Genomic DNA, 18,371 nt, shown 5'->3' on the forward strand with positions numbered 1-18,371 from the left:
TTCAAAAGTTTCCTGATTCATTGGAGGTAAACGTAAACAAGTTTTTCGAAATCCATCACGGATCAGGAAAAGGGATATGCTTTCTAATAAACCTAACCCTACGTAAACAGTGCCTTGAGCATCCGACTCACATAAATGCATAAGTAAAAAAGAAGTAATCAAGAAAAAACCTAGATATAGTACTTGACGGGATACTCTAAAAAAAAAATTTATTCGTGACACCCCTCTTTGAACGATTTTCTTTTCGTTTAAAGTATTGTATTGGTCGACTACATTTGTAGTGGTCGTTGCTCGACCTGACTTGAAACGGTTCATTAACTTTCTTAATTATACAAAACGTCCCTTTAAGCAAGTAACAATTGAGGTGGATAAATTGTTGTTACCTGGTTAGATTAATTCCATAACATTTTAAGCTTTTATTTTATGCAAAGCAGGAAAAAAATCATCAGCAGAATTCTAGTCCTACATGAAACCAGATCAAAGTGAAACTAATGTTTTCATCGCTTAGCGAAAACTTTTACGGATTAATTAACCGCCAGACGAAATTCAGTCTCAATAAGGAAATTGTAAGAATATTTTTTCATAAAAGCATATACCGGTTCGTCTTATGTTGGCTTTAATATCTTATTGTAAAGGTTAGTTTCTCTATAGAAACTTTTTTTAACAGCGCGAAAAAAGAATCCTCTTCACTAGTTCAATTTTCATAGATTTAATAAAATGGAAAAAAAACTATACTAGTTGTTTACGATTCTGTGATTTAAGGGCTTTCTAAGGTCAAAGATGTCTTAATAATTTACACAAAGATAAAAAATGGAATCAGACGGTGTATAACGCGTTTAGTAGAATACCTTCTACATTTATGACAACATTCTGTTTAGACAACGTTCATAACGCAAAAAATTGTGTTGCAAAAAAAAAAAACATGTTGCTCTTTAAATTTGTTTTCTACCTAAAGCTTATTTTCAGTACAATAGTTTACCGTAGTTGCCAGTTTCAAATTAAAAAATAAACACAACAGCGTGATTTGTTTGTTTTTCTTTTTTTATTTGCTCGCAAAAGAGAAAAACCTACAAGTTGCAGTGAACGCCGTCTACATCATCCTAGATTGTTAAGTAAAGAATAGTGACGGTAGCGGCGTAAGTGTGTATATTTCTGGAGAGTTTAAAAAATTAATTCTATTTTTGTTATCATGTTAAATACGTGACAATACACTCATACGTTTTCATAAAAAACGAAAGATGTTTGTAGAGCGAATCCCTTACAATAGGATTTTTTCTTTTAATTTGTTCTGAAAATAATTTTATATACGCGCACAACTTGTGCGCGTGTATAAAATTATTTTTATTAAAGTTTCTGATATAAAGATGCGAAGAATACTCACTTTGTAAGAATGCGATTTAAAACAGCAGAATCTTAATTAGTTCGTATCTGAATTCTCTTTTCTAATAGACTATAATTTCATGTTAGCGGTGTATTGAGGACGATTTCTTAAGTCTAAATAGATGTACAGAATATCAGATATGTATAAAGATTATTCAGAGTAAATGTTCCTGCAATATATTTTTCCTTTCGACAAAGTAATATTTTTCTTTTAATAAGAGGGTACGGTCTCCTCAAAAATCGTTACTTTAAAGAATGAATAATGCCTCATTCAACGTGAAATTAATCCATACTTGCACCCGTTAAAACAACAAAATACTGCTGTATTTCTTGTAGTCATATTCAGTAGTAAAAATTGGTACGCTTTACTCGTTTTTAAAATTTATAAAGCATCTTTCTTAAAATAGACTAGGAAAATCTTTGTTTTAAAACAACGCAGCATATATTTTATATAAGATGTTTAAATAGTTGAAGATGTGGGAAACAGGGTACGAAGCTGATAGTCAAATTAAATAAAAAATTAGGTAAATTGAAACACCTAAAAAAAAACAGCACTGTGAAGTGCTAAACGTTTGATGGATTAACGTATGTTTTATTTGCAAAAAGGGTAAATCGAGATAATTAAATCTTTTAAATTATAGAAACCATGCTTGTATTTATGATTCCCTAAAAGATGGGTCATTATCTCCGAATGGAGTAACAGATGTGTGCACCTGCCGCGTCCCGCGCTGACCCAAAATTTGTGAATTAGGCACGTCAACGGATTTGACAGCAGCTTTTTTCGGGGTGCATTTGCGGAAGATCGTTAGAGTAGAGGACCATGAAGCTTCTTCATAGCAGTGATACAGTCTCTGTTCCTGACGATGGTATGTATTAATTATTTTTTACGACATTTTTTTTGAAGTGAATCGCTTATGATGCTTATCTAGTCACCGTTAGTGTGAAATCTCGAGTGGTTACAGTTGAAGGGAAGTATGGAAAACTCGTTCATGCGTTCAAGCATATTCCTGTTGATTTAAAGCTGACGAATAATAATAAGCTTATTAAAGTTGAAATGTGGTTCTCAACTTCAACTCAAAGAGCGTGTATCCGAACACTATGTAGTCATATCAAAAATATGATTATTGGTGTATCGAAGAAATTCCAATATAAAATGCGTCTAGTCTATGCTCACTTTCCCATTAATGCCACTATAACTAATGACAGCTCATGTTTGGAAGTACGCAACTTTATGGGAGAAAAGAAATTAAGAAAAGTATGTGATTTTTAATCTTTTTGTCAAATGGAATACATAATGAAATTTTTTGACACTAGATTAATTTACTCCCTGGCGTCACTGTTGACAAATCTAAAGATGTAAAAGACGAGTTGATTTTAACAGGAATAAATATTGACACTGTTTCACGTTCAGGTAACAGTCATAATAATGAGATAAAGTAAAACATTTTCTTTTTAGCGGCTCTTATTCATCAATCCACTTTAGTGCGGGAGAAAGATATTAGAAAGTTCCTTGATGGTATCTATGTTTCTGAAAAGACTACAGTGGAGGCCATGTAAAATATTACGTTCTCGTTTTTTTTTTTAACACAAAATTAAATATAATTTCTCTGAGAGTCGTGTTCGTTTCAACATAAAAACATTAAACACTCACATTATGCTTATTAAAAAATAGTAATTTTTTTTTGTAAGTGGAAGTTAAATAATATTATAAAAATATATGATTTATATAAAACGGGAGTAGGAGAAAGAATTTACGATTACATGTCGTGTTTACTAAATTGGGACTTGTGGCATACTCTGTTTTCATATGTTTTTTCAAGTCCTTGTATAAACTAATGAAATATTAAAAAGGTTTATCTTAAAACAGAAGAAAAGGTATGTGTCAAAAATTTAACGGTTAAAGAAGTTATTAGTAGGTGTGACAAGAACATTAATAAAGTTTCTTTATATAGGTTTTTTTTAATTCTTGTAAGTTTTTTTTTTGTTTGTTTATTACATTAAACTTATTATGCTATATGTTTTGACTAATATTTTTTTTTGTTTTTTAAAAGGAGAAGTAAAAAATGGACGCACGAATAGAGCTGCGTAAAAAAGACTTTAAAAAAACCTTTGATAACCCACGTCGTCGACGCGAAGAACAGCAAGTCCAAATTCGTAAACAAAATCGCGAAGCACGGTTATCAAAAAAAAGACAAGCTGCATTAGAAGATCTTCCTGAAACCAATGTAACAGAAATGGATGGTGGTGTAACGCTGTCAGTTGAAGACATTCCACGTATGGCGTTACAAGTGATGAGTGATGATGGAGCTCAACAGCTTGAAGGGGCACAAAACTTTCGAAAATTATTATCCATTGCTAAAAATCCTCCTATTAAAGAAGTTATTCAATCTGGTGTCACACCGCGTTTGGTCGAATTATTACAAGATGATTCACGACCTGATGTTCAATTTCAAGCAGCGTGGGCATTAACGAACATTGCTTCTGGTACACAAGAACAAACACAAGTGGTTGTGAAACATGGAGCAGTTCCTATTTTCGTTCGTCTTTTATCTTCAAATAAATGGGATGTACGAGAACAAGCTATTTGGGCTCTAGGAAATATTGCAGGGGATTGTCATACCTGTCGAGATTTGGTTTTCCAAGAAGGAGCTTTAGAGCCACTTTTGCATCAATTAAAAATCTGTTTAAATTATAAACAGCATGGAGCAGCTTCAAATGAAGTGTATGATCAAATCAAACCAACTATGTTAACCAATGCTACATGGACTTTATCAAATTTATGTCGAGGAAAACCTCGTTGTCAACTTCAATGGATTGCCCCTGCTTTACCAATACTTAAAGAATTAATTTATTTAAATGATACAGAAGTATAAAAGAAATTAATACAGCAAATTTACGAAAGCATTTTTCCTTATGTTATAGGTTTTAGCTGATGCTTGCTGGGCTTTATCTTATTTATCGGAAGGTAATGATGAACAATCTTCGAATGCTATTGGAATGATTCTTGGAGCGGGTGTGGCTTCCCGTTTAGTACAATTACTTCAACATTCTTCGCAAAATGTTCAAACACCTGCACTGCGAGCTGTCGGTAATATTGTATCAGGTAAAAATTTTTTGATAGAAAAATAATAAAGAAAACAAATGTTTGTTATGTCATTGGTTTTAGGCAATGATCAACAAACTGAAACAATGATTGTTTCGGGTTGTATTTCTGCTTTGAAAGCATTATTAACTAGAGCTAAAAAAACATTAGTTCGAAAAGAAACATGTTGGACTATTTCGAATATTACTGCAGGAAATCGTAGTCAAATACAAGCTGTTATTGATGAGGGTCTTATACCTCTACTTGTTGAGATGCACCCTCATGCAGATTCTGAAGTGAAAAAAGAAATAGGATGGGCGTTAGCCAATGCTGCATCGGGTGCAAGTGCTATTCAAGTAAAATAAAATAGCTTTAAACAAATTTGGTTTAAATTTGCAATGTGGTTAATTGTGTAGGTTCAATATCTTGTTGAAGTGAAAGTTATTCCTCCTCTATGTAAATCACTAAATGTTGGAGATGATTCCAGTCTTGTGGGAGCGGCTTTGGAAGCGCTTTTAAATATTCTTTCTGTTGGAAAACAATTACAGCAAGAAATTAACTCGAGTGAAAATCCCTACGCTGTTCTAGTCGAAGAAGTATAATTTGACGTTGAAATTAACCAATAAAAATCTTTATTGAACATTTTTGTTTCCTTTTTCTTGTAGGCCAATGCTTATCCTTTATTAGAGCAATTACAATATGCCCCTGTGAATTCAAAAGAATATATATTGGTAACAAAATGCTTAAATAATATATTTGTTAAAAAAAAAGTGTGAACTTGTATGTAGTGTTATTATTTTCTTTTTCGTTTGTACTATAGGCAATGAAAATCATGACAACGTATTTATCTTTTGAAGAAGATGATGATGAACAAAATCATACAAACGCAGAATCTTATGAGCAATTTGGGCAAGGAACCACAGATGCAACCATAAGAAATAATCAAAGTACTCCTACAGGTGCATTCAATTTTACTGATTAAATAACAACAAAACGAATTCTCTTTTATAAAATCTAGATAGTATCAGAAATTAGAAAGTAAAGTACTGGCTTTATTTTCTCACACATAAACTATTCTGTATAGTATTATTGAAACAAAATGTGAAAACTAAAAAACATCTTACGTAAAGAGCAATTTCTTTTAGAAAAAAAATAAATAAAAACATGATGACTTTATTCTTGACTCACAACAACAGAAATCTTGGGCCAGACTAAGTCTGACCCATCGATGTACGTTAACAAGTTTTCGATTGATGCACATAGTTGAGTAGCATTGTGAATCCTCAGACTTTTGGTGCTGCTTTGTTAAAATCAAAAAGAAAAATGACCGATGCTACAAGTTTACCTCAAAATGAACAACATGAGTTATTGTGCACATATGCATCACTTATTCTTTTTGATGAAAAAATAACAGTGTCCGCCGAGAATATCACAAAACTCATTCAAGCAAGTGGTGCAACAGTGGAACCGTATTTACCTATGCTTTTTTCTCGAGCTTTAGGTCAATGTAACATTAAGTAAGCCTCTAACTTATAATTCGTGCACCCATTTCTATTTATCTCTCCATTAAAAACATAATTTTTTCTTTATTGCATTAGGGATTTACTCATGTCTGCAGGATCCACTAGTGCCTCAAACAATTCTTCAGTTCCATCCTCTGATGCTGTATCAAATGACAAGGTGACAGAAGAAGTGAAAGAAGAAGAAAAAGAAGAAGAGGAAGAAGATATGGGATTTTCACTTTTTGATTAAATTGCCAGTTTAAAAAAAAAAACTGCTTTTTTTTTAAACATTTGTCTTTAGAAAATAAAATATTTAAATGTCAATTTTGTATAACATTAAAGCTTTTTTAGTGTCTATTTCTTTTTTCTATTGAAATATTAAATTGTAAATTTCCTACAATCTCTTGTCGCATGCAGTAACATAAATGTCTTGAGGAAAACCATGAAAAATAGATTAGTTCACAATTAGTTACTATATTTGTCCAAAACGTTACCAATAATAATTTTTCAAGAATGGAGATACATCGATGGGATGAACAATGGACTCTCGCAGACCATAGCTGTAATGAATCATCGTTAATATCACCAACTCAATGTGAGGTTTTTCGTTATTTTTTTCATTCATTTCCTACTCGACCCTTTCTTACTCACAGGGCTTATAATAAGTGCCTTATTACTTTTCATTTTAACATTTTATTTTTATTTGAAAAAACTTCGTCAAACTTCAACTGTTTCCGTCGAGCAAGGTTGTTTCCTTGTTTTTTTGCTAATGTTTCATCTTGTTTTAACTCTTGCTAGTACCTGAGCCAAGGCAACAAGATTTTCCTCAAAACAAACCAAAGGATTCTTCAGATATGTTAGTTACCGTCCTAATATAAAAAAAGCCTAGAACAATTTTTTTCTACAGAACAATTCAGGGTTCAGTTGAAAATCGAGTCAAGCCCACTGTTTCTATTGCTATTGATAACGTAGATATTTTAAAGTGAATAGGTTATTCTTCTTTCTCACATGTATACGTTAGTTTTTTCATTCAGAGAAAGCTTTATATGAGTTAGGAAAAGACACACTTTTTACGTTAAAAAAAGAGGACTTACCCGCTGGATTTTTAGATATTTGTAAAGAATGTAAAGTAGTGTTTATTTCGAAGGTATGGCTTTTTTAATGCAGATCTTGACAAAAAAGACTGTTGTGCTTCAGGTCGAATCAGATGAGGAAGAAAAGGCCGTACGAGATTTTGTAGAAAATAGGATAATCACCCCATTTAGTGAATCTATTTCTCTTCCTTCACATGTACCGTTGTATGATTCAGTAATATTTCAATAAATTTTTTTTATGTAGAGAATGTTATTTACATCAACACTAGAAGGCCGCGTGTCAATAATTCGCCATTTAAAGCCAACTCTTCATATTGATAGTAACAATTAGAATGTCGAATATTCAAAACCAATTCTTCGTTTAAATTTTTTTTAGCCGTTAAATCTGTGGTTGACTCATTACTCGGGAAGATTCCCAATTGTATTCTTTATGAAGTTGGAAAAGATAATAATACTTTACAAGTAATATAAAAAATGCGCAAATGACTAAAATTTTACTCTTTGATGTCCTGTTTTTGTCCCTATAATAGAATTGTGCGGAAGTAATGCAATCTATGACAAATATTTCAATTTGAAACTAGACTCATTTCAAACAACACCTTTTCATACCTATTTATTCATAAAAAAAACATGTTTGTAGTTTCATGTCTTCATTTTAAAAAAAAAATTTAGTCTTAAAAGTTCCATCGGATCCTGTCCCTTTTTGTGCACAAGGATTATAACAGTCACGCTTTATTTTTTTTTTGCATGTAAACAAAATACTATAAGCTTCAACACATAAAACCATTTTTGATCACCGTGTATTTATAAATTTACTCTGATAAACAGCTTGACTTGAATTTTTTAGAGAACTGTACCACGTTTTTGTTTCCTATTGTTTTTTTTTTTTATATTAGAAAAAAAAGTTTGTCGCGAATTTTTTATTCCTAAAAAAGAATTACTTTGAAAATTATCTTAATCAACTTAGGTTCTCAGTAAGAAACTTTTCTATAGACAGTTTATTTTTTTTTTTTTGAAAAAGTTGTTTTTATTGAAACGCTTTCTTATTTGGTATCCTGACATCAGACTTGACAATGAATGACGTTGATTTTGATCAGCTTGAAGCTGTTTTAGATGTGAGCGATTTTTACCGAAAATCTTTTTTCTATAAGGTCCTTGTTTTGTAGAGTCAAACGAGTGTAGATCAAAGTAAAACAAAGGCTTCTTCAGATGTTTATGACGACTGTAAATCTACTGAAAAAAGTCACCATTCAAAGGAAACGTATGTTTTTTTTTTTTCTTTCTTTTTAATGATTTTGAAGAACATTGTCAAAATAAAACTGCATTAATACACAATAGTTTTCTAAAATGACATTTGCTAACGTTTATCTTTTTTTGTTGTGTATTTATAGAAAACGTTCACGTTCGCTTCATCGACGTGATGCTTCTAATCATCGTAAATCCTGTTCCAGAACGCGTAGTCGGACACACTCGATTCGAGCGTCCCGTAGTCGTAGTCATTATCGTAGTCGTCATAATACGCGGCGTCGCTCAAACGGACGCTCATATCATAGAACGCGTTCAAGCCGTTACTCTTCTCGTCATATTAGCGAAAGTCCCAAAAGCCGTCGTGCTCGTTTAGAAGAACGCCGTCTAGAGGTTTTAAGAGAAACTGAAGAAGAAAGGCAGAAACAAGACGAAGCACGACGAGCGAAAGAAGAGGAAGATAAAAAACGTTTGTTTATTTTGATTCGTGTTATAAATATGTATTTATTATGATGGATTATAAATGTTTAGGGAGAGAATTTGACGAAGCTAGACGTGATGATTTAACTGTTTTAATTTTAAATTTAAGTTTGAAAGCAACGGAACGGGATGTGTGGAAGTTTTTTTCGGAAGTATGTATTTGTTTTGTGCTTAATGCTTGAACTGTCATGAGACCCTAATTTTGTAGCGTGCTGGGAAAGTACGAGATATCCAAATTATTCGTGATTCTCGTAGCGGAAAGTCTAAAGGTGTTGGGTATGTTGAATTTTATTCGCCGCAAGCTGTTCTTCAAGCTCTTGCTTTGTCCGGGTCCTTTATTATGGGTAATGTTTCGATGAACATTCACCTTAATTTTATTGTATTCTATATAATAACAAAGATATACCGATTATTGTTCAAGCTTCCCAAGCTGAAAAAAATCGGGCTGCTAAAGCAGCGAAGCAACAAGCAGCTGAAATAACAGAAGGTGGTCCAATGAAATTATATGTTGGAGGCCTTACTGAGTCATTATGTTGTATAACTGAATCGGATTTACAACAACTCTTTTCTCCATTTGGTGATATTGTACATGTTGAATTACCAAAAGATCCGTATACAGGTGCGCATCGTGTGCTTTTCTTTATATGACTATTTTTTCGTATTCAGGAGATTGCAAAGGGTATGGATTCATTCAATTTCGTCAATCTCAAGATGCTCGTGAAGCTATGGCAGCTATGAATGGTTTTGATATAGGTGGAAAAAAAATTAAGGTTAACAGTTGTTTTTGGTTTGTTTCAATAAAAATTATAATTTTGTTACATGAATGTAGGTTGGTTACGCAACAGATGTAACACAAAGGGGAGGTCTATCTGGTTTAGGTGAAAACGGATTATCCTTACAAAATAATTTAAGTACTGCACAAAATGCCCTCCAGGTATAATTATTTAATAATGAAATTAATATGTACATCTTATGAGACCGAGAGATGGTAGTCAAACAAAGTAGAACGTACATTTCATTTGTTAAAAAAAAATTGATTCATGCTAAATAAATCAAAAATAATTATAAATTCCTTTTTTTTTTTTTGTCAACTTTTGTAGGCTGCTTTAATGTACGCAGAACAACAAGCAGATAATGAACGTTTAGATGATGAAGGTGGTGGACTTTTGTCTGGTGTTAATCCTCGTATTTCTTTAATGCAAAAACTTCAACGCCTCGATACACCTAAACCTGGTACAAATACAACAACATCCAGTTCATTTTTAACGTCAACCTTCGCTAATTCGTCTTCAAGTAAAAAAAAAATATAATAATTTTTCTCATTATAGAATTATTTTTATATAGATAATAACACAAACGCAAACACCTTTTCCGCTAATGTGTGCCTTGAAGGACTTTTTACCGAAACTGATGTAAAATCTGAAGGGCCCACATTTTTGGATGAAATCGTTGAAGATGTACGCACTGAGTGTTCAAAATATGGCGTAGTCCTTCAGGTAAAGTTTCTCATTTGTTCAATGAAAGAAACAAAAATTGTTCACAATACGTGTAACACTTTGCCTTCCTACGCACTTTTTATTAAACAATAAAACACTTGTTTTTTAAAGTTACGCATTATATTAATTTTTTTTTTTCTAGTTATGGTTAAACCGAAATAACGTCGATGGTAAAGTATGGGTGAAATTTGGTGGTCCAGATCAAGCCGTAAAAGCTCATCAAGCACTTAATGGACGTTTTTTCGCAGGCAATAAAATAACAGTGTCGTTCATTCAAGACACTGTATGGGCAACTATCTGTGTTTAACAACGGTATACAGAGACGTGTTTGTGTAAACTAGTAAAGATTGTAAATTTTTTTTTTTTCATAATTAAAGTAACGGTGCTAACCAGCTACCAAGGGATATACCCACAAGTAAACAAAATGTATACACGGTAGACATAAACTCTTTCTCCTCAGATGTTTTAAGACGCACCATCACATACATATTACTCAGAGAACAAAGCCATCCATTTGACAAGGAAAAAAAAAATATACTAGTACGTCGAAAGGTCTCGGAAAGTAAAATGCCTTGTATTTTGGACGTCTTATTCGATTTAAGAAAAATCATCCACGGTATAAAAATCAAGCGCATCAATCCATAATATATCACTGTGTTACATTTCAACGCCAGAAACGGACACCATTGTTTTAAATTTGGCAAATAACGTCCAGCAAAATCACCAAACAAAAATATACCCTAAACATTTTATGAACAACAACAATTGAATAAAACGCAAGGATGTTATAAATGGTTAAAAGTTTTTTTTTTTTTTAACAAAGTGACGATTTTTTTCTCTCTAAAATTTTTTTTTTTCAAAGGAGTATTCTTACTGTCAAGAGTGTACGTTCATAACTATCGGGACTCCATGCTAGAGGAGCAGTAGTAGGATAAATCTATTTTATTTTTTTAGGCAACGTATCATAATAAAAATGTATAATAAGAAAGAAAACCTTTTTCAATAGAATTCAAAACGTACCAAGAAAGTAATAAGCAAGGTTAAGGATATATTAAACGTTTGTTGTAAAGATACAGAATAATATTTACATTGAGTGAAACAGGTGACGAAAAAGTGTGATGTAACTTGAGAGTCATTTTGACTATTAATCCTTTCCTGAAGACTATTATTGGGTAAATATTTCTCGGTTAATGGTTGTCCTTGTACAGAATTTTCTGAAAGATTTTCCGCATCATTTGTTAGTAATGCAATAGGAAGTTTTATTTTTGTAACCGGAGTAGTAATCCATTGACAATAATGTATATAAAACCACAAGCACAATCCTAAAACATTGGATACCACTACACAAGATAAGGTTTGAACCCAAATCGCTTTTAAAATGTTTTGAAAGTCGGGGAAAAAGTATTGTGATATAATAAGCCAAGATAAAAAACCAAACACGCCGCTTAATCCAAATCCTAAAGATATAGCGCCCAGATAATAACGAGAAAATTTGGATGCTTGCTCATATAGTAATTTTTGAAATACAAATGTCCAACATCCACCTATACCACAAATTGTGTGTATACAAATCGACTTTATTCGAGTATCCTAAACAGGAAACAAAAACGCTTGAATAAAAAAATGATTCTGCCACGGTATAGACCGCATATGTTGTCTTGGTCGCATTGTACAAATCGTTTTGAAAACTTACTTTAATGCAGGTTAAACTTAAAGAAAAAAATAACGAAAGAATTGAAAAAATTATGGAACAAAAAACTATATTAGGAAGTTTTTTATGACGGGGAAATAAAAGTATAATACATCCACAGAATAAAGAAAATGTTGTGTAGGTTACTGGTAAACTGTTTTTAAAAGGGGAGAGAACCATTGCGTTAACAGATCCTAAGATAAGAAAAAGAAAAGTACAAAATGATAAAGCGGAATTTCCTAGAAGAACAAAAGTTAAATAAACTATAAAAAATTCATTAGACTTTTCCTTTTGTATGTCTATATCATGCGACGTTTGCAAATCACATAAAGAAAAGCTAGCATTATTTTCCTTTGGTAATGATTCTAGAGAAACTCCCATACCTATCAATTTTCAAACATTTTTTTTTCTAGTATGTTAAAATTGAAAAAAATTGTTTCATTTAAAAATAATTTAATACAATAGTAACAATTTTTTTCAATGAAAAAATTGATTCAAAATATTTCAATATGAACTATTTCTGTAAAATTTCTGTTCAGGCTTACGTTTCACATATTTTAACTGCATGATGAATTAATTGTGATAACTTTTACTTCTTTATATCCTTCGATTTTACACTTGTTTGACAACATGAAAATGACTCTATTCAAAGTTTCATTACTCTCCATTTCAGTAATGTACATTAAACAGTTAATTTTCTTAAGCCTGTTAAACAAGAATTGTTTTATATTATTATGAAACACATAATTCGCTTCCAAAAAGAAGAAATTTTACACAAACGTAGAAAAAAAGTTTTCTCTTTCTTGACCCCCACATACATCAATATGTACTCATTATTAACTAACGATACTTTAAAGTCAAATAACCTTCAACGGAACTCCATTAAACTAAATCCGAGAACTAATATACAATATTATAGAAAATTCACTATCTAGTAAGGTGGCAAAGTAATTAAACTACATTTTTCCACAGTGTATTTGAATCATAAACAAGCTGTTTAAATTGAAGATTGTTGTTAGACAGTATCCAAAAAATTATAGGTTGAAGAATAACGTAAACCAAAAGGTTTTTTTTCACGTATGAAACTGTCATGAAGATAATAGGATCTAAGTAAAATACAGTCACACATTTCAATCTTACCAATCCATGAAAAATTCCAAAGATAAAAAAACTAGAGAAAAAAGCTTAACTTTGTTTAAGAATAAAATTTTGTTGATTTGATTAGAATACGTTAAACAATTCTTTATTTTGACATTTTTTGATTGAATAGCCCACAAAAAAACGGATGAAGCTAGTGAAAAATTTTCCGGTTGCGTCACAAACATATCAACTAAATTACTTGACTCTTGCAATTGTCCAATTAGGGTATAATCTATATTCGCATCTTTAGCCATTTTAGCAAACAAATTATTATTTTGATTCAAAAACATCGCCTTGGGAATTATTAATACAAACCGTTCTAACAAAAAAATAATGTTACTTAACCCAAAAAGATAATCTTCGTCTCTTGTCGAGTTATCGGGTAATACTGTTGTGTTAGCAAAATCTATCATTTTTACACGAAGCGACTGTAAACACGACACATAAATTTTAATCTTTATAACAGTTTAACTAATTTACTTGAACACGTTGAAACGAATCACATAACCCTCCATCATACACGAATAATAATGAAGATGACCAAAAACGGTAACTCGGTAAATTCGACATGCCTAAGAAAAAAAAAGTCTGCTCTGTTATGTTTACAACAATTTGAAACACCAGCAATGACAAAAAGAACAACAAGATAAAAAAAAAGAGAGAAAACATTGTCAAGTTGAAAGGGAATGAGATTAACAGGAAGAGGCAAGTAAATTATATCAAAGACAGAACGAGGTTGGCAAAACTGAGAACGAGGTTAAAACGTTAAGAGAACGGAGTCAACAAAACACAGTGTATCTATTCTATGGCTGCTGATTGTTTACATGAATGTAATTTTTTTAGTTTACAAATTAAGGGAATAATTAAATCTGAATTGAAACTACTTCCGTTTGAGAACCATCTAAGAATGTTCCCAATTAACGCTTCTGAGACAAGTTACAACCAGGAATGGAAGTCTTCTATGCAAATTTAGATTAATTGATGGTCAGTAGCAAACCTTTAGTCAATGATCGTCCCCAATACTTATCGTATGACTCTAATTTGCTTTTATTAAGGAACTAAAGGTACAAAAAAAAAAACTCCTTTGACGAAAAAAGTCTACAACAATTAAAAAAAGCTACCTGACATCCACACAACCGAAACCCAAGGGAATGACTTGTAGTTTCAACACTTTTTTCTAGCTGACGTTTTTCTTTTTGTGGCGAGGCTCCCACTTTTCTTTGTCGTTTTCCCATTTTAATATCCAACACGCAAGGATAAGCATACTTGTAAACAAGATCCTCCAAAACAATGTATTGAAAAGATTTAATAACGATAAAATGTTTAGAGTTTAAAGAAGACATAGAATTGGTATGAAAAGGGTTTCGTTTGAAAAACGACTTATCAAATGGTTGCGGAATCTGTTTTTTGGGAAATTTTTTTTTTTTGTTTTGTGTAAATTGAACAGATAAACATTTAGAATGTGATGCTAAATTGTAAAACTGTTCGGAAAAATACAATTTTGATAATGGTAATGGTAAATATAAGGAAGAAAGTTTTTTTTCAAATTTGATTTCATACAGACCAAAAAATTCTGGCACGAAACGCTTGAGTTTATTATATACACAAGAATCATCCAGTGATGAACTTTGTAACGAATGTAACTTTTCATAAAACGTATATTCCGTTTCAGTATACGGTTTGAATACGAAAGATGAGTCTTGGAGTTTCAAAAAACGTGAATGACCTCCGACTTGGTGTTTATAAACTTCCATAGTAAATAAAATATTCTATGTTTACTAATACATTGTATCCTAATAAAGAGTAAGAATATGTTGTCAAATTATTCAAACGAGATAAATGGAGACACTCATCAAGTCAAGCGTTTTTAATCATATCTTTTCCAGTTAACAAAAAAAAATTTTTGTTGAAAGTTTGAGAGTGAATTATGAAGAATGAAATTTAGTTATACTAAACGTAAAAAATAGCGGAATCTGCACCAAAAAGATGACTGAAAGCAAAGCTGAATGAAACTAAAAATAAAAATTATGTTTTTATATAATGTTTTGAAAGTGTTATCTCTACACTCACATAAATACGAAAAAAACCCTTAATGTTACTAAAGAATTAATTGAAACACAACGTTACAAAAAAACTACAGAAAAAAAAAAACAATTTTCCTTTTTCTGAGTTAAATTATTTTATTCTTTTTTAAAAAAAATGATCTGTGACGCTTCTTTTATAACAGTTGTTTTTTTTTTTTTTAATAAAAATAAAAAAGAATTTGTTAAAAATAGTAAACAGTATTAAAAAAATAATGATCAACGTCTGTTTTAGAAGTTATTAATTTTTTTAAATAATACACATATTTTGAAAAATAGTGTAGTTTATTTTTGACATCATGGTAAGGCCTTTCTTACATTTTAGAATGTTTCGATGTGTGTTTCATCGATATTTCGTTATTCTCTTATTGACAATTCTATCTAGTAAGAAAAATGAATAAAATAAATTTTTTTAACTGTGTCCAATTGAGTAGTTTCTTTTTATATTTCGGTTTTTTGGAACACGCTACCAAACAATAGGGAAGTGTATGGAACAAACATAAGTCCATCTTTATGGAAGCGTCCATATAAACTTTTTACTCCTAGTATGAAGCTACGTGAATATTCAATTGATACATCTTGCACAGCTACAACGCCGTGTTATTTTGCAGTATGCTTCTCGTGAAATTCTTAACGACTGTGTGGGTAACAATGATTTCGTTTCTAAATAAATTTTCTTCTAGATGGTAGCCGACCGTGATCAACAAACATTAGTTAGTAAAGAATTTCCATTAATGTTCAGAACATATATGTTCGGTGGACGGTAAATGGAAATGTTAAGGAAGAGTTAAAAACCTTAACAGTTTCTTAACTTTTTAGACTTTTTTGGAATGCAACATTAAAACAATATAGTATACAATTTAACGCAGAACGTGTAACTGTCCAGTCTATGTATAATGAAGGAGGTCGAGGATTAGAATTAAGTGAACTAATTTTCTTTGATAAGTAAAGTTTTTGTTGCAAGAAAAAAATGATAATCTATAGTTTTTTATCTTGATTTATGATTTTAGGAAATTGTTAACGTTTGACGACCGAACAGGTATTTTATATGAATATTTACAAAATGGCGCACTTTTACCAAAAATGATTTTAACTGAAACGAAAAATAGTAGTAAGGGTATGAAGATCGAATGGGCTACCGTTAAAGATAACGTTTTATGGGTTGGTAGCTTTGGTAAAGAATATATAGGTAATGAAATTTTTCATATGTTTTTTAGTATTTCAATTCCATCTTTAATTGTATAGGGCCCCATGGAGAAATCCTTTCGAATGATAAATTTCAAATAGCTTTAGTGAATTCTCATGGAAAAGCTATTCATTTGAATTGGAAACCTGTTTATTCAAAAATACGAAAGTTTGTTTTATTATCCAATTTAACTCAGGATGTTTTTATTTTATCTTTATAGAATGCTTAATTTGGAACATCCGAGATACATTTTACACGAAGCTATTTCCTGGAGTTCACATTTATCAAAGTACAATTTTTGGTTATCTTATGCCCTTTTATGCTCTCCTGTCTAATTATTTAGGTGGGTCTTCCTACCAAGACGTGCAAGTGAGGAGCCTTATGATGAAATCAAAGATGAGGTTCGCTTTAACTTGTTTTTACTGTAATTAAAAAAAATGTTTGTCAATTAATAATTAGACAAAAGGAACAAATTTATTGATCATTGCATCAGAGGATTTCAGTTTTATTGAAATAAAACGAATTTCTGGAATTTTAAGACCAGAACGTGGTTTTTCATCTTTTAAATTTTTACCAGGAACAAATGATCGACTTTTATTGGCAGTGAAAACTGTTGAAATAAGTTTGCAACATTATCATGTACGTTATAAAAAGCCTAAGAATAAAAGTGGTAAATTGGTTTTTAAGACATAAGTCAAAGAATCGTTTTTTTTAGGCAAGCTATTTAACCATTATAGAAACATTAACAGGTCAAGTTATTCTTGATGATGTAAAAATTCCTTTTGAAGACAAATATGAAGGAATAGAATTTATTCCTAAAACACTTTATTTTCCCTTCAAAAAAAATTAAAAAAAATTCTATCAAAGTGAAAAAATTATTTTGTTAACTTTTTAATTTTTTTTCTTTTTTGTGGGTATTAACACATTTTTTTAAAATCTACAAAACACGTTAGTTTTTTTATTACTTTTAATTTTTTTTACCTCAAAAGAACGCAAAGGAAGGAATTGAATACGCTGATGGAAACAACGTGGAAAATTGCTAAGGAAGATAACGTTTAAAAAAAACAAAAATATTTTTTTTTATTACTGAAAATCATTTAAAACGTGTAATTCGATTAAAGATTTTGTACGTAGGAGTAATTCCTGCGTTCGATAACGAAATTTATTCAAAAACGAATAAAGAAAAAATGTATCCTTTTTCTTTTGTTTTTTGGCGAATTCCAAAGATGCTAAACAAAATAGATGCTTTAAAGATTAAAAAAAAAGAAAAACATACGAGATTCATTAAAACTTTTATAAGAATCATTCAAAGCGCATTTCTGTATTTTTTCTTGTAAAAGAATCAAATGGCAACCCAGACATTCAGGCTGGTATACAGCTTTAGGGGAGAAGTATAAGCATCCTACACCATCAGAATAATGGATTCAAACAAAGAGTGAAAGAAAAAGCTTGATAGTTTCACCTAAACATATATCACGACGTTTTGAGGAAAAAGGTAATTCTGTAAAAGAATGCATATTTTTTTTTGGAGAAGAATTAAAAATCATGTATTTCTCGATTCCCGTTTCCAATTCTTTTAATTGGCTTACGTCTTGTTTCTCCTTAATAATTTTTTTAAAACCGAAACATTGAAACAAAGGATCGTTTTTTTTACTTTCATACTTTAAATATCCAATACCATAACATTGGTATTGAATTTGAAATGGTTCTTCTGGTAGCGTTGACATTGCTTTATCTTTTATTTTTTCCAATGTAGCATTTGTCAAAAAGTAAAAACATAGACAAGAATTTTTTTAAACTGTTTATATCTTTTTATGAATATGGATTTTTTTACATTGCAATTTTTTTGTACGAAAAAATTGTTTAGTCAAATGGGTGGTAGAATAAAAATTATTATTAGTCCCGTATCTGTATTTAATAAAGAAACAAAATTGACTGATGCACTAGTTGGTTAAAGTCACGTCAATTTTCTTTCAAGTCTTTTTTTTTTTTCAT

General features: G+C 30.9%; 8 protein-coding genes and 1 long non-coding RNA gene across 18 annotated transcripts; 5 read left to right on the plus strand and 4 right to left on the minus strand.

Annotated features, from left to right (window-relative positions):
* Positions 1–2,108: 2,108 nt before the first annotated feature.
* On the plus strand, positions 2,109–3,175 carry LOC128883138 (uncharacterized). Its single transcript, XM_054135163.1, has 4 exons — positions 2,109–2,246; positions 2,310–2,635; positions 2,695–2,791; positions 2,837–3,175. Exons 1-4 carry the CDS (start codon positions 2,201–2,203, stop codon positions 2,935–2,937), a joined length of 570 nt encoding a protein of 189 aa, XP_053991138.1. The 5' UTR covers positions 2,109–2,200; the 3' UTR covers positions 2,938–3,175.
* Positions 3,176–3,212: 37 nt separating this feature from the next.
* On the plus strand, positions 3,213–6,373 carry LOC128883462 (uncharacterized). Its single transcript, XM_054135839.1, has 9 exons — positions 3,213–3,348; positions 3,432–4,247; positions 4,303–4,483; positions 4,547–4,818; positions 4,879–5,058; positions 5,128–5,193; positions 5,283–5,692; positions 5,750–5,979; positions 6,061–6,373. The coding sequence occupies exons 2-7, from the start codon at positions 3,444–3,446 to the stop codon at positions 5,442–5,444; spliced, it is 1,665 nt and encodes a 554-aa protein (XP_053991814.1). The 5' UTR covers positions 3,213–3,348; positions 3,432–3,443; the 3' UTR covers positions 5,445–5,692; positions 5,750–5,979; positions 6,061–6,373.
* Positions 5,786–6,214, plus strand: LOC128883578 (uncharacterized). The gene is made up of 2 exons (XM_054136103.1): positions 5,786–5,979; positions 6,061–6,214. Exons 1-2 carry the CDS (start codon positions 5,786–5,788, stop codon positions 6,212–6,214), a joined length of 348 nt encoding a protein of 115 aa, XP_053992078.1.
* Positions 6,374–6,426: 53 nt separating the features above from the next.
* Positions 6,427–11,293, plus strand: LOC128883463 (RNA-binding protein 39-like). Of its 4 annotated transcripts, none has more exons than XR_008458984.1 (22): positions 6,427–6,559; positions 6,618–6,710; positions 6,763–6,820; positions 6,872–6,932; positions 6,986–7,111; positions 7,162–7,254; positions 7,303–7,378; positions 7,435–7,520; positions 7,589–8,032; positions 8,124–8,173; positions 8,225–8,319; positions 8,450–8,772; positions 8,835–8,935; positions 8,992–9,127; positions 9,184–9,402; positions 9,450–9,553; positions 9,613–9,717; positions 9,884–10,076; positions 10,128–10,279; positions 10,422–10,714; positions 10,777–10,895; positions 10,954–11,293. XR_008458984.1 is itself a non-coding variant. In XM_054135840.1 (22 exons), the coding sequence occupies exons 10-20, from the start codon at positions 8,132–8,134 to the stop codon at positions 10,584–10,586; spliced, it is 1,635 nt and encodes a 544-aa protein (XP_053991815.1). In that variant the 5' UTR covers positions 6,427–6,559; positions 6,618–6,710; positions 6,763–6,820; positions 6,872–6,932; positions 6,986–7,111; positions 7,162–7,254; positions 7,303–7,378; positions 7,435–7,520; positions 7,589–8,032; positions 8,124–8,131; the 3' UTR covers positions 10,587–10,591; positions 10,657–10,694; positions 10,740–10,881. The 4 variants fall into 4 exon arrangements, 2 of the variants coding, with proteins under 2 accessions (XP_053991815.1, XP_053991816.1); XR_008458983.1 differs by lacking the exon at positions 10,954–11,293 and having other exon boundaries at positions 10,422–10,591; positions 10,657–10,714; XM_054135840.1 differs by lacking the exon at positions 10,954–11,293 and having other exon boundaries at positions 10,422–10,591; positions 10,657–10,694; positions 10,740–10,881.
* Positions 6,556–7,196, minus strand: LOC128883466 (uncharacterized). The gene is made up of 3 exons (XR_008458986.1): positions 7,059–7,196; positions 6,830–6,865; positions 6,556–6,765 (listed from the first exon to the last, which is right to left on the minus strand). It is a non-coding gene; the product is annotated as an uncharacterized LOC128883466 (long non-coding RNA).
* LOC128883465 (equilibrative nucleoside transporter 2-like) lies at positions 10,651–12,350 on the minus strand. Its single transcript, XM_054135843.1, has 4 exons — positions 11,973–12,350; positions 11,300–11,869; positions 11,154–11,216; positions 10,651–11,019 (listed from the first exon to the last, which is right to left on the minus strand). The coding sequence occupies exons 1-4, from the start codon at positions 12,348–12,350 to the stop codon at positions 10,651–10,653; spliced, it is 1,380 nt and encodes a 459-aa protein (XP_053991818.1).
* Positions 12,351–12,651: 301 nt separating this feature from the next.
* LOC128883464 (inositol hexakisphosphate kinase 3-like) lies at positions 12,652–15,269 on the minus strand. The gene is made up of 6 exons (XM_054135842.1): positions 14,231–15,269; positions 14,107–14,167; positions 13,934–14,035; positions 13,590–13,681; positions 13,110–13,537; positions 12,652–13,054 (listed from the first exon to the last, which is right to left on the minus strand). Exons 1-6 carry the CDS (start codon positions 14,861–14,863, stop codon positions 12,985–12,987), a joined length of 1,386 nt encoding a protein of 461 aa, XP_053991817.1. The 5' UTR covers positions 14,864–15,269; the 3' UTR covers positions 12,652–12,984.
* A 114-nt stretch (positions 15,270–15,383) lies between these two features.
* Positions 15,384–17,366, plus strand: LOC128883239 (apyrase-like). 6 transcript variants are annotated; one of them, XM_054135394.1, is made up of 11 exons: positions 15,384–15,574; positions 15,625–15,735; positions 15,802–15,831; positions 15,874–15,953; positions 16,010–16,135; positions 16,201–16,379; positions 16,436–16,544; positions 16,597–16,665; positions 16,720–16,777; positions 16,836–17,015; positions 17,092–17,366. In XM_054135394.1, exons 4-11 carry the CDS (start codon positions 15,874–15,876, stop codon positions 17,224–17,226), a joined length of 936 nt encoding a protein of 311 aa, XP_053991369.1. In that variant the 5' UTR covers positions 15,384–15,574; positions 15,625–15,735; positions 15,802–15,831; the 3' UTR covers positions 17,227–17,366. The 6 variants fall into 6 exon arrangements, with proteins under 6 accessions (XP_053991369.1, XP_053991371.1, XP_053991370.1 ...); XM_054135396.1 differs by having other exon boundaries at positions 15,802–15,876; positions 15,933–15,953; positions 17,092–17,365; XM_054135395.1 differs by having other exon boundaries at positions 15,625–15,876; positions 15,933–15,953.
* LOC128883240 (uncharacterized) lies at positions 17,174–18,232 on the minus strand. 2 transcript variants are annotated; one of them, XM_054135399.1, is made up of 6 exons: positions 18,039–18,232; positions 17,839–17,977; positions 17,653–17,778; positions 17,464–17,605; positions 17,358–17,415; positions 17,174–17,313 (listed from the first exon to the last, which is right to left on the minus strand). In XM_054135399.1, exons 1-6 carry the CDS (start codon positions 18,060–18,062, stop codon positions 17,260–17,262), a joined length of 543 nt encoding a protein of 180 aa, XP_053991374.1. In that variant the 5' UTR covers positions 18,063–18,232; the 3' UTR covers positions 17,174–17,259. The 2 variants fall into 2 exon arrangements, with proteins under 2 accessions (XP_053991374.1, XP_053991372.1); XM_054135397.1 differs by having other exon boundaries at positions 17,839–18,232.
* Positions 18,233–18,371: the final 139 nt, after the last annotated feature.

The sequence above is a fragment of the Hylaeus volcanicus genome, unplaced genomic scaffold, assembly GCF_026283585.1.
Source record: "Hylaeus volcanicus isolate JK05 unplaced genomic scaffold, UHH_iyHylVolc1.0_haploid 12221, whole genome shotgun sequence".
NCBI lineage: Eukaryota > Metazoa > Arthropoda > Insecta > Hymenoptera > Colletidae > Hylaeus > Hylaeus volcanicus.